Source organism: Haematobia irritans, chromosome 2 (genome assembly GCF_050003625.1).
Source record: "Haematobia irritans isolate KBUSLIRL chromosome 2, ASM5000362v1, whole genome shotgun sequence".
In the NCBI taxonomy this organism is placed as follows: domain Eukaryota; kingdom Metazoa; phylum Arthropoda; class Insecta; order Diptera; family Muscidae; genus Haematobia; species Haematobia irritans.
In genome coordinates this window covers 134323960-134338964 of record NC_134398.1, presented here as the reverse complement: position 1 = coordinate 134338964, position 15005 = coordinate 134323960, and the positions used below count along the sequence as shown (strand labels likewise).

The window sequence follows — 15005 nt, the reverse complement described above, 5'->3', positions numbered from 1 at the left end:
CTTGTCCACAGAAAAATTTGTCTAAATTTCGCCAAAATTTTATTTTTATAGAAAATTTTGTCAAAATTTTATTTCTATAGAAAATTTTGCCAACATTTTATTTTTAAAGAAAATTTGTGAATTACCTTTTAATTGGGTAGGAAATGTTGCAAAAGCTACCAAAACACCAGGAATTCTACCAATCTACCAAACAGTAAACAATCTACCATTTTTATACCCTGCGCCACACTGTGGAACAGGGTATTATAAGTTAGTGCATATGTTTGTAACACACAGAAGGAGACGAGATAGACACATGTTGTCTTTGGCAATAATGCTCAGGGTGGGTCCCTGAGTCGATATAACCATGTCCGTCTGTCCGTCTGTCTGCGAACACATTTTTGTGATCAAAGTCTAGGTCGCAATTTAAGTCCAATCGTGCAAGTGTGCAAAATTTGATTAAAATCGGTTCAGATTTAGATATAGCTCCCATATATATCTTTCGCCCGATATGGACTAATATGGTCCTAAACGCCAGAGTTTTGGCCCAATTTGGTTGAAATTTTGCACAGGGAGTAGATTTAGCATTGTAGCTATGCGTGCCAAATTTGGTTGAAATCGATTCAGATTTAGATATAGCTCCCATATATATCTTTCGCCCGATATGGACTAATATGGTCCTAGAAGCCAGAGTTTTGGCCCAATTTGTTTGAAAATTTGCACTAGGAGTACAATTAGTAGTGCAGTTATGTGTGCAAAATTTGATTGAAATCGGTTCAGATTTAGATATAGCTCCTATATATATCTTCCGCCCGATATGGACTAATATGGTCCTAAAAGCCAGAGTTTTGGCCCAATCGGGTTGAAATTTTGCACAGGGAGTAGATTTAGCATTGTAGCTATGCGTGCCTAATTTGATTGAAATCGGTTCAGATTTATATATAGCTCCCATATATAGCTTTCGCCCGATTTACACTCATATGACCACAGAGGCCAATTTTTTAGACCGATTTAGCTGAAATTTTGCACAGGGAGTAGAATTAGCATTGTAGCTATGCGTGCTCAATTTGGTTGAAATCGGTTCAGATTTAGATATAGCTCCCATATATATGTTTTTCTGATTTCGACAAAAATGGTCAAAATACCAACATTTTCCCGTTTAAAATCGCCTCTGCTTAGTCGAATACTTGTAAAAAGGACTGTAATTTTCCTTATCATCAAATACATATATATCGAGCGCTAATCATAAAAAAACTTTTGCGAAGTTTCTAGTGCATTAGACGACTTAAATTTTGGGTCTATAGATTTTGTAGAAGTCTATGAAATTCTGTCCAGATCGAGTGATATTTAAATGTATGTATTTGGGACAAACCTTTATATATAGCTCCCAACACATTTGACGGATGTGATATGGTATCGAAAATTTAGATCTACAAAGTGGTGCAGGGTATAACATAGTCGGCCCCGCCCGACTTTCCTTACTTGTTGTATCTACCATCGTTTCAATATTCACGGCATATACAAATCAATTATGAACAAAGTTGAGAGGCAACATTTAGACCCGAGCCGTAACAAAATGATTTCACAATTGTCGAAAAATGTCTTAGCCAAGCTGAGTAAAATTATAAATGAATTGGCTCCGCAAATTAAAACCCTATTTTCCGTTTCTAGCCCAAATTTTCACCCTTTTTATCTGCTGTGGAATAAAGAGTAAAATTTGATTCCCTGTGTTTCTTGCTTAATATTTGAGAAAAACGGAATTTAATGTAATCTGATTTACTGAACCGATTTCGAAAAAATATCCCCAAATTTATGGAAATTCAATTGGCAATTATGCGTTTTGTGAGTCCAGAGAGAATAAAAACACAATAGGACGAAAATGTCTTTTCTACAAAAACAACAAATGTCCACCGTATAGATGTCGCACAATGCCTGCAGCTTTGGTATTACCGACGTAGCGGTCGAAGCGCTGTTTTGATAAATTCTTCATAAAGGCATCGGCAGTTTAACTTAAAAATTGTCTGTCAAAAAATTTAATGGAATGAAAACATTTATAAAAAAGAACATTAGTCACTACAAAGTAGGTTTTAAATCCTATTTTCTTTACGTTTCGTAAAGTCGACAGAGAACTGAACTTGGTGACGCCGACGCAAACTGTATGATATTTGAAAGAAGCGCCGACAAAAACTGCATGATCATGACTGCCACCTACTGGCGCAGTTTCGCTTCACAGTTTCGTCCTCTTGTATTTTTAATCTCTCTGGTGAGTCCCCAAATAAGAACACTAGGGGTAATTTTCAAGTGCTGTTATTTGGCGCCATCTATAAGAATTTCATATACGACATTCGATTCTATTTGAAACAATGAGCATACATTTAGGAAGAGATTACATCAAGTTCGAATCGAAAATTCGAAGTTTCCGAGCTGCGTTCAACATTGGATTCCGTATCTTTGTGGGTACAGTGTTCCATTGTGGGTTTAGAGAATATTAATGTCGTTTGTTTCTTACGAAATTAGATTGGCACTACCAATGATTATATATAATCTATAATCTTCGGTTTACGCGTTTGGTTCGACACATTAAAATGAAAATAAAAAGAAATTAAGAGTTGGAAACATCTTCGAACAAGCGGGAAAATATATATTTTTTATTTATTGTCTTTGGCATTAACATATTTCCAAATTTAAAACGAGAACTTCGGTCGTAACATTTCATCATAACTAACATTTCTTTAGTATAGCCCCTGTTAATTGTTTGTCATCGTATATGGGTAGGTTTTTCTATGCTAAGCTGTGTTGGCGAAATGTATGTGGCAATGTAGTGCGAATCTAATTTCGTAAGAAACAAACGACATTAATATTCTCTACACCCGAAATGCAACGCTGCACCTAAAAAGTTCGAAGATGCAAGCTGACTAACGTCGAATTTTCGATTCGAACTTGATGCAATCTCTTCCTAAATGTATACTCTTTGTTTTGTCAATAGCCTTTGAAGTGTAACAACGGCAATATGTAACAACGACTTTTTACACATTTAAAGCGACATCTGAGGAATATATAGGTATAAGACTGTAGTTTCAATGTTCACCGTAGATGGCAGTATTTATATAGTATTTCCGCCTTGCAAATAAAATAAGAGTTACAATTTGCGGGTTCCGCTGCACGCGAAACTGCCACAAATGTTGTTCGTTTGTTTAATGTTTTTTGTATCTCTTCGAAATGTTCAAACTTTTATCAAATTAATTATACCCTCTATCATAGGATAGGGGATATACTAAATTTATCATACCGTTTGTAACACATCGAAATATTGGTCTCAGACCCCCTAAAGTATATATATATATTCTAGGTCGTGGTGAAATTTCTGAGTCTATCTAGCGAATCTATCCGTCCGTTCCGCTGTCCGGTTGTCCTCCATCCCTCAAATTTAATTATTCAAGAATACAAATTTCAATTCTCTTTGTTTTATTAAATACAGTTCCTTTTACAAAATAAGAAAAATCAACTAAAATTTCTCATGTAAAATTTCCAGTTCTTTGGTGTATTAGCTGTTTCTGATTTCATCTCACAGCGAGATTTTCAAGTACATTTTGCATTACTTTCTTTCCGTATAGAACTTAAAGTAGATAAACTAATAAATGACATGAGTGGACCTTAGCATTTAACAATCAATGGTATTCGTAATAATAACGATAAGGATCTACAACTGGCGTCTCACCAGTTGCAGCAGGAATACCAGCCGTTTTTGGTACAGGTCTTATGACATATGTGCTTCGTCTGAAAATCCAAAAGAAAATGGGGCCGTTTTTTCAAATAGAAAAATTAAGAAAACCAAATCACAATTACCTATTATGATCCCCGGCATGAACCTGAAAACTGGTCTCCTCATGATGATCGTGAGAGAAAAGTTTCTTCAAGGCAATTATACTTGCTATGGTCAGAGCCACCTTACTTATGACCAAAGCTTTGCCGGCAATGGCGGCCAAAGCTTTAAGACCTATAGGTCCAGCAATTCCCATGGCTGTGAGTAAAGCGGCTACGACATATTTAACATGGCCACCGCCCTTGTCTTTTTTGTGTTTTCCTTCTTTTCCATGGCCACCACCACCACCACCACCTCCACCATCCTCTCCACCATAACGGGCCACACTCATATCGACTTTGAGAGCATGTGTGCGAACTAGTTTATCGACTTTTGAGAGTAAAGCTCTATCCAAAGGTGCCAGATTGTTTAGAGCTCTGGCATCAGCTAATACTCCAAGAATACTTTGCTTTTCCGTTTCGTTTTGTTTTTCCAAGATCACACCATCGAAAATTTTAATAGAATCCTGATCGATGGCTCTTCCCAGGCCATTAAGAGCTTTCTGTTTCAGGCAACTCATAAAATCATTTGTGACATGACAATCATCATAGACTCGCCGAATAATCTGAAATTCTGGACCTAGCCAGGAAGAAGATGATGTGGTCGTAGAACTTGCTCTGGCATTGGTGTTAGACGGAATTTTATTTGTCGATGTTGCTGTCCGGTGAATCCTTTGATGACTATGAACATGGTGGAAATTTGTCATCAAACAACAGGCCAAGAAGAACAAATATTTCAGTCGTTTATTATTATTCATTTTGGTTTTTGTTTTCCAACTCTGTTTGTATATTAACTTTAGCAATATTCCTATGATCTTATAACAGATCAAGGATTATGGTGTTTAAAAATGCACGTCTTGGTTTTCTTATAAAAATCCTTTCACTTCACAAGTAATTCCTCGAGTCGTTTTTATGTCTATCCTCTTGTTCTCCTCCAAGCAACCCAAAATTTGAAATGATGTTGTATGATTTCTAAATGCAACTGTAACTGGGTGTAAAGATGCTACCGGCTTTTATAAATTAAGCATTTTCTCTTTGGCTTTGGCTAATCAATGATATGGAAAATGTTGGCGTGTTTCATAAGCATCTTAAACATGCTGCTCATCTTAGCGTATGAAAGAAATGCCTTAAAAAACGAAAACAAAATCATAGACTTAGTTTTCTATTTCTTCATAATTTTCCATTAAACATTCGGTGTTTAATCGTACGCTTCTAAAATATTTAATTAAATTGATTTATCTGTTTTGAAGTTAGTTCAGTAACGGCCAAACTTCGTGCCGTTGATTTTTGCAATAAGTAAACTAAGGTGTTCGATTTAATTTTTCGCAAGTTCTGAAACTTTTGTGACATATTACAACCAATGCCATTTGGTATTGGGCATAGGTGCCAGTAAAATCCTGACAATTTTTCTTCAAGTGGGAATCGAATTGGCCCAATTGTATAGCTGTGTGATAAGTTTTCTCCTCTTCAAGTAAAGTCATGTGAGATTCTTGTCGTCTGTGGTCAGCTGAGTCCCCTCCAGGATCTCCATAGAAATCCGTTTACTATTGTGATTTATGATAATCTCTTTTTGATATGGCCGGGGTAAGATTGGATCAAACTTCCAAGAACTGAAAAATTGTCTATGTTTAGTTGGTCGAAGATGAAAGTGATAGGAACTGGCTTTTCGTTCGTGTTAAAAATGACGAAAGTGCAGTGTATTTGTCAGGATCGAACTTCTTCTATGTGGGACCAGCAATAATGTATATAAAATATAATAAATCAAAACAAGTATATACGGCCGTAAGTTCGGCCAGGCCGAAGCTTATGTACCCTCCATCATGGATTGCGTAGAAACTTCATCTAAACACTGCCATCCACAATCGAATTACTTAAGTTGCGGTAACGCTTGTCGATGGCAAGGTATCTTAAAACCTCCTAACACCATCTTCTAAATTGTATGTAAGTCCATACGTGGTATATATTAAATCAAAAAAGATCGATCCAATACGTATATAATTCAGTTTGACAAAGTAGACATAAAATTTTGACAAAATTTTCTACAGAAATAAAATTTTAACAAAATTTTCTATAGAAATAAAATTTTCACAACATTTTCTATATAAATAAAAATTTTGACAAAATTTTCTATAGAAAGAAAATTTTGACAAAAATTTCTACAGAAATAAAATTTTAACAAAATTTTCTATAGAAATAAACTTTTGACAAAATTTTCTATAGAAATAAAATCTTGGTAGATTATTTTTGGCTCGAGTGGCAACCATGATTATGAACCGAATAAAATTTGAACAAAATTTTCTATAAAAATAAAATTTTGACAAAATTTTCTATAGAAATAAAATTTTGACAATGATGAAAATTTTATTATGAACCGAATAAAATTTCAACAAAATTTTCTCTAGAAATACAATTTTGACAAAATTTTCTATAGAAATAAAATTTTGACAAAATTTTCTATAGAAATAAAATTTTGACAAAATTTTCTATAGAAATAAAATTTTGGTAGATTATTTTTGGCTCTAGTGGCAACCATGATTATGAACCGATATGGACCAATTTTTGTGTGATTGGATCAATTTTGGTATGGTTGTTAGCGACCATATACTAACACCACGTGCCTAATTTGAACCGGATCGAATGAATTTTGCTCCGCCAAGAGGCTCCGGAGGTCAAATCTGGAGAATGTTTTATTATGGACCGATATGGACCAATTCTGGCACGGTTGTTAAAGATCATATACTAACACCATGTTCCAAATTACAACCGGATTGGATGAAATTTGCTTCTCTTGGATACTTCGCAAGCCAAATCTGGGGATCGGTTTATATGGGGGCTACATATAATTATGAAGCGATGTGGACCCATTTTTGCATGGTTGTTAGAGACCATATACCAATATCATGTACCAAATTTCAGGCGGATCGGATGAAATTTGCTTCTCTTTGAGGCTCCGCAACCCAAATCTGGGGATCGGTTTATATGGGCGCCATATATAATTATGGAACGATGTGGACCAATTTTTGCACGGTTGTTAGAGACCATATACCAATACCATGTACCAAATTTCAGCCGGATCGGATGCAATTTGCTCCTCTTTGAGGCTTCGCAAGCCAAATCTGGAGATCGGTTTATATGGGGTCTATATATAATTATGGACCGATGTGGACCAATTTTTGCATGATTGTTAGAGACCATATACCAACATCATGTACCAAATTTCAGCCGGATCGGATGAAATATGCTTCTCTTAGAGGCTCCACAAGCCAAATCTGGGGATCGGTTTATATGGGGGCTATATATAATTAAGGACCGATATGGACCAATTTTTGCATGGTTGTTGGAAACCATATACCATCATCATGTACCAAATTTCAGTCGGATCGGATGAAATGTTCTTCTTTTGAGGCTCCGCAAGCCAAATCTGGAGATCTGTTTATATGGGGGCTATACATAATTATGGACCGATGTGGATCATTTTTTACATGGTTGTTAGAGACCCTATACCAAATTTCAGCCGGATCGGATGAAATATGCTTCTGTTAGAGGCTCCACAAGCAAAATCTGAGGGTCCCTTTATATGGGGGCTATACGTAAAAGTGGACCGATATGGCCCATTTTCAATACCATCCGACCTACATCGATAACAACTACTTGTGCCAAGTTTCAAGTCGATAGCTTGTTTCGTTCGGAAGTTAGCGTGATTTCAACAGACGGACGGACGGACGGACGGACGGACATGCTTAGATCGACTCAGAATTTCACCACGACCCGGAATATATATACTTTATGTCGGATCGGATGAAATGTTCTTCTTTTGAGGCTCCGCAAGCCAAATCTGGAGATCTGTTTATATGGGGGCTATATATAATTATGGACCGATGTGGATCATTTTTTACATGGTTGTTAGAGACCCTATACCAAATTTCAGCCGGATCGGATGAAATATGCTTCTGTTAGAGGCTCCACAAGCAAAATCTGAGGGTCCCTTTATATGGGGGCTATACGTAAAAGTGGACCGATATGGCCCATTTTCAATACCATCCGACCTACATCGATAACAACTACTTGTGCCAAGTTTCAAGTCGATAGCTTGTTTCGTTCGGAAGTTAGCGTGATTTCAACCGACGGACGGACGGACGGACGGACATGCTTAGATCGACTCAGAATTTCACCACGACCCGGAATATATATACTTTATGGGGTCTTAGAGCAATATTTCGCTGTGTTACAAACGGAATGACAAAGTTAATATACCCCCATCCTATGATGGAGGGTATAAAAATGTCATAGAGTGTAAAAAGGTTACAATATTTTTAATTATTCCCGGGGATTAAAAGACATTAACTAACTAGTCTAAAGGAATAAATAAATGACACAGTTAAAAAAAAAAAACAAGTATATACGGCCGTAAGTTCGGCCAGGCCGAATCTTATGTACCCTCCACCATGGATTGCGTAGAAACTTCTACGAAAGACTGTCATCCACAATCGAATTACTTGGCTTGTGGTATCTTAAAACTTCTTAACATCGTTTTCTAAATTGTGAGTTAGTCCATACGTGGTATATATTAGACAAAAAAGTTATGTATAGGTACGTCTACAAATAATTGCGACTCGATATGGACTTTTGCACGGTACGTAGAGAGCCAGAATTTAAATATGGGGGTCGCTTATATGGGGGCTATATACAATTATGAACTTGATATGGACCAATTTTTTTGTGATTAGGGATCGATTTATCTGAGGGCTATATATAACTATAGACCGTTATGGACTTAGTTGGGCATGGTTGTTAACGGCCTTTTACTAGCACAATGTACCAAATTTCAACTGACTCGGATGAAATTTGCTCTTCCAAGTGGCTCCAAAACCAAATGTCTATTGATCGGGATCGGTTTATATGGGGCCTATATATGATTATGGACTGATATCGACCACTTTTGGCAAGGTTGTTAAATATCATATACTACCACCACGTACCAAATTTCAACCAGATCGGATAAATTTTGTTTCTCCAAAAGGCACCGGAGGTTAAATCTGGGGATCGGTTTATATGGGGGCTATATATAATTATGGACTGATATGAACAAATTCCTGCATGGTTATTGGATACCATATACTAACATCACGTACCAAATTTCAACCGAATCGGATGAATTTTGCTCTTCCAAGGGGCTCCGGAGGACAAATCTGGGGATCGATTTATATGGGCTATATATAATTATGGACCGATTTCGACCTACTTGTGCATGGGTGTTTGAGGCCATATATTAACACCACGTACCAAATTTCAACTGAATCAGATAAATTTTCAAAGGTCAAATCTGGTGATCGGTATGTATGGGGGATATATAAAGGGTGATTCTTTTGAGGTTAGGATTTTCATGCATTAGTATTTGACAGATCACGTGGGATTTCAGACATGGTGTCAAAGAGAAAGATGCTCAGTATTCTTTGACATTTCATCATGAATAGACTTACTAACGAGCCACAACGTCGAATTTTCAGTGAATGGGCCCTAGAAAAGTTGGCAGAATATCCGCTTTTTTATCGACAAATTTTGTTCAGCGATGAGGCTCATTTCTGGTTGAATGGCTACGTAAATAAGCAAAATTGCCGCATTTGGAGTGAAGAGCAACCAGAAGCCGTTCAAGAACTGCCCATGCATCCCGAAAAATGCACTGTTTGGTGTGGTTTGTACGCTGGTGGAATCATTGGACCGTATTTTTTCAAAGATGCTGTTGGACGCAACGTTACGGTGAATGGCGATCGCTATCGTTCGATGCTAACAAACTTTTTGTTGCCAAAAATGGAAGAACTGAACTTGGTTGACATGTGGTTTCAACAAGATGGCGCTACATGCCACACAGCTCGCGATTCTATGGCCATTTTGAGGGAAAACTTCGGAGAACAATTCATCTCAAGAAATGGACCGGTAAGTTGGCCACCAAGATCATGCGATTTGACGCCTTTAGACTATTTTTTGTGGGGCTACGTCAAGTCTAAAGTCTACAGAAATAAGCCAGCAACTATTCCAGCTTTGGAAGACAACATTTCCGAAGAAATTCGGGCTATTCCGGCCGAAATGCTCGAAAAAGTTGCCCAAAATTGGACTTTCCGAATGGACCACCTAAGACGCAGCCGCGGTCAACATTTAAATGAAATTATCTTCAAAAAGTAAATGTCATGGACCAATCTAACGTTTCAAATAAAGAACCGATGAGATTTTGCAAATTTTATGCGTTTTTTAAAAAAAAAAGTTATCAAGCTCTTAACAAATCACCCTTTATAATTATAGACCGATGTGGACCAAATTTTGTCATGGTCATTAGAGACCATATACTAACACCATGTACCAAATTTCAGCCGGATCGGATGAAATTTGCTTCTCTTAAAGGCTCCGCAAGCCAAATCGGGGGATCGGTTTATATGGGGGCTATATATAATTATGGACCGATGTGGACCAATTTTTGCATGGTTGTTAGATACCATATACGAACACCATGTACCAAATTTCAGCCGGATCGGATGAAATTTGCTTCTCTTAGAGGGTCTGCAAGCCAAATTTGGGGGTCCGTTTATATCGGGGCTATACGTAAAAGTGGACCGATATGGCCCATTTGCAATACCATCCGACCTACATCAATAACAACAACTTGTGCCAAGTTTCAAGTCGATAGCTTGTTTCGTTCGGAAGTTAGCGTGATTTCAACAGACGGACATGCTCAGGTCGACTCAGAATTTCACCACGACCCAGAATATATATACTTTATGGGGTCTTAGAGCAATATTTCGATGTGTTACAAACGGAATGACAAAGTTAATATATCCCCATCCTATGGTGGAGGGTATAAAAATTAGTTCTCTAGTAGGGAGCCACCGTGGTGCAATGGTTAGCATGCCCGCCTTGCATACACAAGGTCGTGGGTTCGATTCCTGCTTCGACCGAACAACAAAAAGTTTTTTAAGCGGTGGATTATCCCACCTCAGTAATGTTGGTGACATTTCTGAGGGTTTCAAAGCTTTTCTAAGTGGTTTCACTGCAATGTGGAACGCCGTTCGGACTCGGCTATAAAAAGGAGGTCCCTTGCCATTGAGCTTAACATGGAATCGGGCAGCACTCAGTGATAAGAGAGAAGTTCACCAATGTGGTATCACAATCGACTGAATAGTCTAAGTGAGCCTGATACATCGGGCTGCCACCTAACCTAACCTAACCTAGTTCTCTAGTAAACAAATGTATGTGTTGGTTAAAAAAATGTTTAGGATTTAAAATTAGCATATTTGAGACATATAATCTGAGCGTTTTGAATGGATTAGAAACGGCACAATTTGATGACATGATACGTTTGGAGTCTATAATTTTCATAAAATTTGGTATTCAAACTTTCTTTGTGCAAGAATAAAGGAAAGGAATCAAAAGTTCTTTCGGCTAGGCCTTTCTCACTCCTGCTTGCAGAAAATGCTGCTTTGAGGAGGACTCGTATAAGAAGACTTGCCTCAGCTTTGGTATTGACAGTAGTGAGGTAGTATTTGCGGGTTCGGTATTATCTTAATATCGGCTTTGGTTCTGATTTACTACAACTACTCATTTAAACTTCTTTGGTAGCCATATACTTACATCACATACCGAATTTCATCGCATGAAATTTTTTCCTTTAAGAGGCTCCGGAAGTAAAATCTGCGGATTGATTAATATCGGTTATTACTCGTAGAGGACATATACTTACATCTCGTACCAAATTTCAACCGGATCGGATGAAATTGTCTCTTCCAAGATGCTACGAAAGTCAAATTTAGGGGTCGGTTTATATACCTAAACGTGATCCGAATGACTCAATTGTAATGATGTCCGACCTACATCAATAATGGCTACTTGTGTCAACTTCTGTGTCAACTTCTTATATGGGGCTTGTTTCGTTCGAAAATTAGTGTGATTTCAACATATGGTCGGGGAATGGACGGATATCGCTAGATTGACTTAGAATTTCACCACGACCCTACAACTATGGTGAATGGTATAAAAAGTGGAAACGGTAACAATTAATGACAATATACAGGCGAATAACCATATTTAGAATCCGATATAAACCATATTTAGAATCTGAAATATATTTCGACATTACCGTAATTTGTAATTTCTATACATACATTTCTACCCACAACAAGTTAGCCATTCTTGGGGGAGTAGGGCCGTAACTGGCGGATCGTTACAGTATATACGGCCGTAAGTTCGGCCAGGCCGAATCTTATGTATCCTCCACCATGGATTGCGTAGAAACTTCTACGAAAGACTGTCATCCACAATCGAATTACTTGGGTTGTGGTAATACTTACCGATGGCAAGGTATCTTAACATCATATTTAAAAATGTAAGTTAGTCTACGTGGTAAATATTAGACAAAAAAAAGTATATATAGGTAAGTCTACAAATAACTACGAACCGATATGGACTTTTGCGAGGTAATTAGAGAGTTAGAATTAAAATATGGAAGTCGCTTTATACGGAGGCTATATACAGTTATGGACCAATATGGACCAATTTTTGTGTGATTGGGGATCGGTTTATCTGAGGGCTAAATATTACTATAGACCGAAATGGACCTAGTTAGGCATGATTGTTAACGGCCATATACTAGCACAATGTACCAAATTTCAACTGATTCGGATAAAATTTGCTCCTCCAATAGACTCCAAAACCCAATCTGGGGATCGGTTTATATGGGGCTATATATGATTATAGACCGATATGGATCAATTTTGGCATGGTTTTTAAAGACCATACACTAACACCATGTACCAATTTCAACCGGATCGGATGAATTTTGCTTCTCCAAAAGGCACCGTAGGTCAAATCTGAGGACCGGTTTAGATGGGGCTATATATAATTATGTATCAATTTTTGCATGCTTGTTAGTGTCCATATACTTACACAAAATACAAAATTTCAACTGAATCGGATGAAATTTGCTCCTTCAAGAGGCTGCAATACCAAATCTGGGGACCGGTTTATATGGGGGCTATATATGATTATGGACCGCTATAAACCAATGTTGGCATGGTTGTTAAAGACCATATACTACCACCACATACCAAATTTCAACCGGATCGGATGAATTTTGCTTCTCCAAAGGGCTCCGGAGGTCAAATCTGGGGATCGGTTTATATGGGGCTTTATATAATTATGGATCGATATGGAGCAATTCTTGCATGGTTGTTAAAGACCATATACAAACACCTCGTACAAAATTTCTGTTGAAATTAAATAATGAAAATAACTTGTCAAACGTTTTATTTAAAAATCCAGTTATCATAGATTTCTTGTTATAATTTGTGTATTGAAATGCAAGGCATACTAAGATTTTTATGTTAAGATTTTCTATCATTTTGGTTCATTTTGAATTGTATAAGTCTCAGTCGTTTTTGAATTCTCGTCAGAATAAATATAATTTGTTTTTGTAAATATTCGTGCTTCGATTCATTTATTTTTCCAACAAAGGTTATGGGCCTTTAGCTGAAAAATGGCATCGGCGTTCAATATAGAAAAATTAGAAAATGGAAACTACGATGGATGGAGAATTCACATGAAAAGCTTATTGATTCATTCCGATCTGTGGGGCTATGTGACTGGAGATATTGTAAACCGGAAGATAGAAATGAATTAGCCGTGTGGCATAGGAATGACCAGAAGGCCTTGTCATCAATATTTCTTTGTATGAAGAGCGAACAGCTTGGGACTGTAAAGAATTGTCAGACATCTCGAGAGGCATGGAAGAAGCTGGAGGAAAAATTTCAATCAAAAGGACCTTCTCGAAAAACATTATTATTTCGAAAACTATTGTCGACCAAAATGGCGTCTAACCAAACCATGAATGAACATCAAATAATTTTCAATGATATCGTTGGAAAACTGCAAGAGGTAGAAATTCAGATTCCAGATGAGCTATTGGTCATAATAATGTTAAGCAGTTTGCCGGATAATTATGAAAGTTTTGTCGTGGCTATGGAATCAAGAGATCTCTTGCCCTCTTTAGACGTTTTAAACAATAAGCTGCTGGAGGAATATGAGAGGAAAAATTCAATCATCGGTGTAGAGGAGGGAGCTCAAGCCTTTTTGTCAAGAATCAATGAAAGAAATTGTCAAAAATATCTAGGTGAGAATAAATATAAAAACTTTAAGTGCTACAAGTGTGGAAAAGTTGGACATATCGCGCGAGACTGTTGGAAAACAAACGCAGAAGCAAATGCCCTGCTGCATGGAAGTGATTCGTACAACTTGTCTGAAAGAACATGGGTATTTGACAGTGGAGCCACATGTCACATGATTTGCAGTCGACAAAATGCAAAAAATTTCCGAATCCACAAAGAACGAATTGAATTGGCTGGTGGTTATTATTTGCATTCAGAAGGAATTTGTAATATAAACTTGTCAACAGATGACAAAGTTATTGAATTAAAAGACGTTCTCTTTGTTCCAAAGATAAAATACAACTTTATTAGTATTGCAAAGTTGTCAGAAGAAAAACTTACTACAATTTTTGAGAACGATAAAGTAAAAATAGTGGATGCTTTGGGTAATATAACTTTAACCGGCCATCGTAAGGGTCAACTTTATATTTGTGGAAACGAAATGTCTAACAAACTATATAGCATTTGTTCTGAAGATGAGTTCTTAAAGTGGCATCAGCGTTTAGGTCACCTGAATGGGCAAAGTATGTTGGAGCTTTCAAAGAAAAACATGGTGCATGGATTAAATATAAGTAGCATTCCGCAGAATTTTAAGTGTGAAATATGTTTAAAAGCAAAAATATGTGTTCAGCCGTTTCCTAAAGAGGCGACATTCAGGGCACAGGAGCCGCTTGAATTAGTTCACACAGATGTTTGTGGGCCAATGAGAGTACCATCAGTCGGGAAAAATAGATATTTTGTATTATTTATTGACGATTATTCCCGGATGATGTTTGTTTACTTTTTAAAAAATAAGAGCGATGTTTACAAAACATTCCAAAGTTTCATTGAGATGGCAGAACGGCAGACATCGAAAAAGCTCAAGACAATTAGAAGTGACAATGGCCGAGAATATCTGAATTCTGAATTTTCATTTCACCTAGAGAAACTTGGAATAAATCGGCAACTTTCTGTGGAATATACTCCCCAACAAAATGG

The 15005-nt window shown here is 37.1% G+C and overlaps 1 protein-coding gene across 1 annotated transcript; it reads right to left on the bottom strand.

Annotated features, from left to right (window-relative positions):
* Positions 1-3427: 3427 nt before the first annotated feature.
* Osi21 (Osiris 21) lies at positions 3428-4817 on the bottom strand. Its single transcript, XM_075293860.1, has 2 exons — positions 3826-4817; positions 3428-3756 (listed from the first exon to the last, which is right to left on the bottom strand). Exons 1-2 carry the CDS (start codon positions 4596-4598, stop codon positions 3648-3650), a joined length of 882 nt encoding a protein of 293 aa, XP_075149975.1. The 5' UTR covers positions 4599-4817; the 3' UTR covers positions 3428-3647.
* Between the last annotated feature and the right edge of the window lie 10188 nt (positions 4818-15005).

Excerpts from the sequence above, each read along its gene's own strand:
- Osi21 (XM_075293860.1), bottom strand. The coding sequence starts at position 4,598 with ATGAATAATAATAAACGACTGAAATATTTGTTCTTCTTGGCCTGTTGT. Across the intron at positions 3,757-3,825 it reads CATGCCGGGGATCATAATAG|ACGAAGCACATATGTCATAA; the intron begins GTAATTGTGATT and ends TTGGATTTTCAG.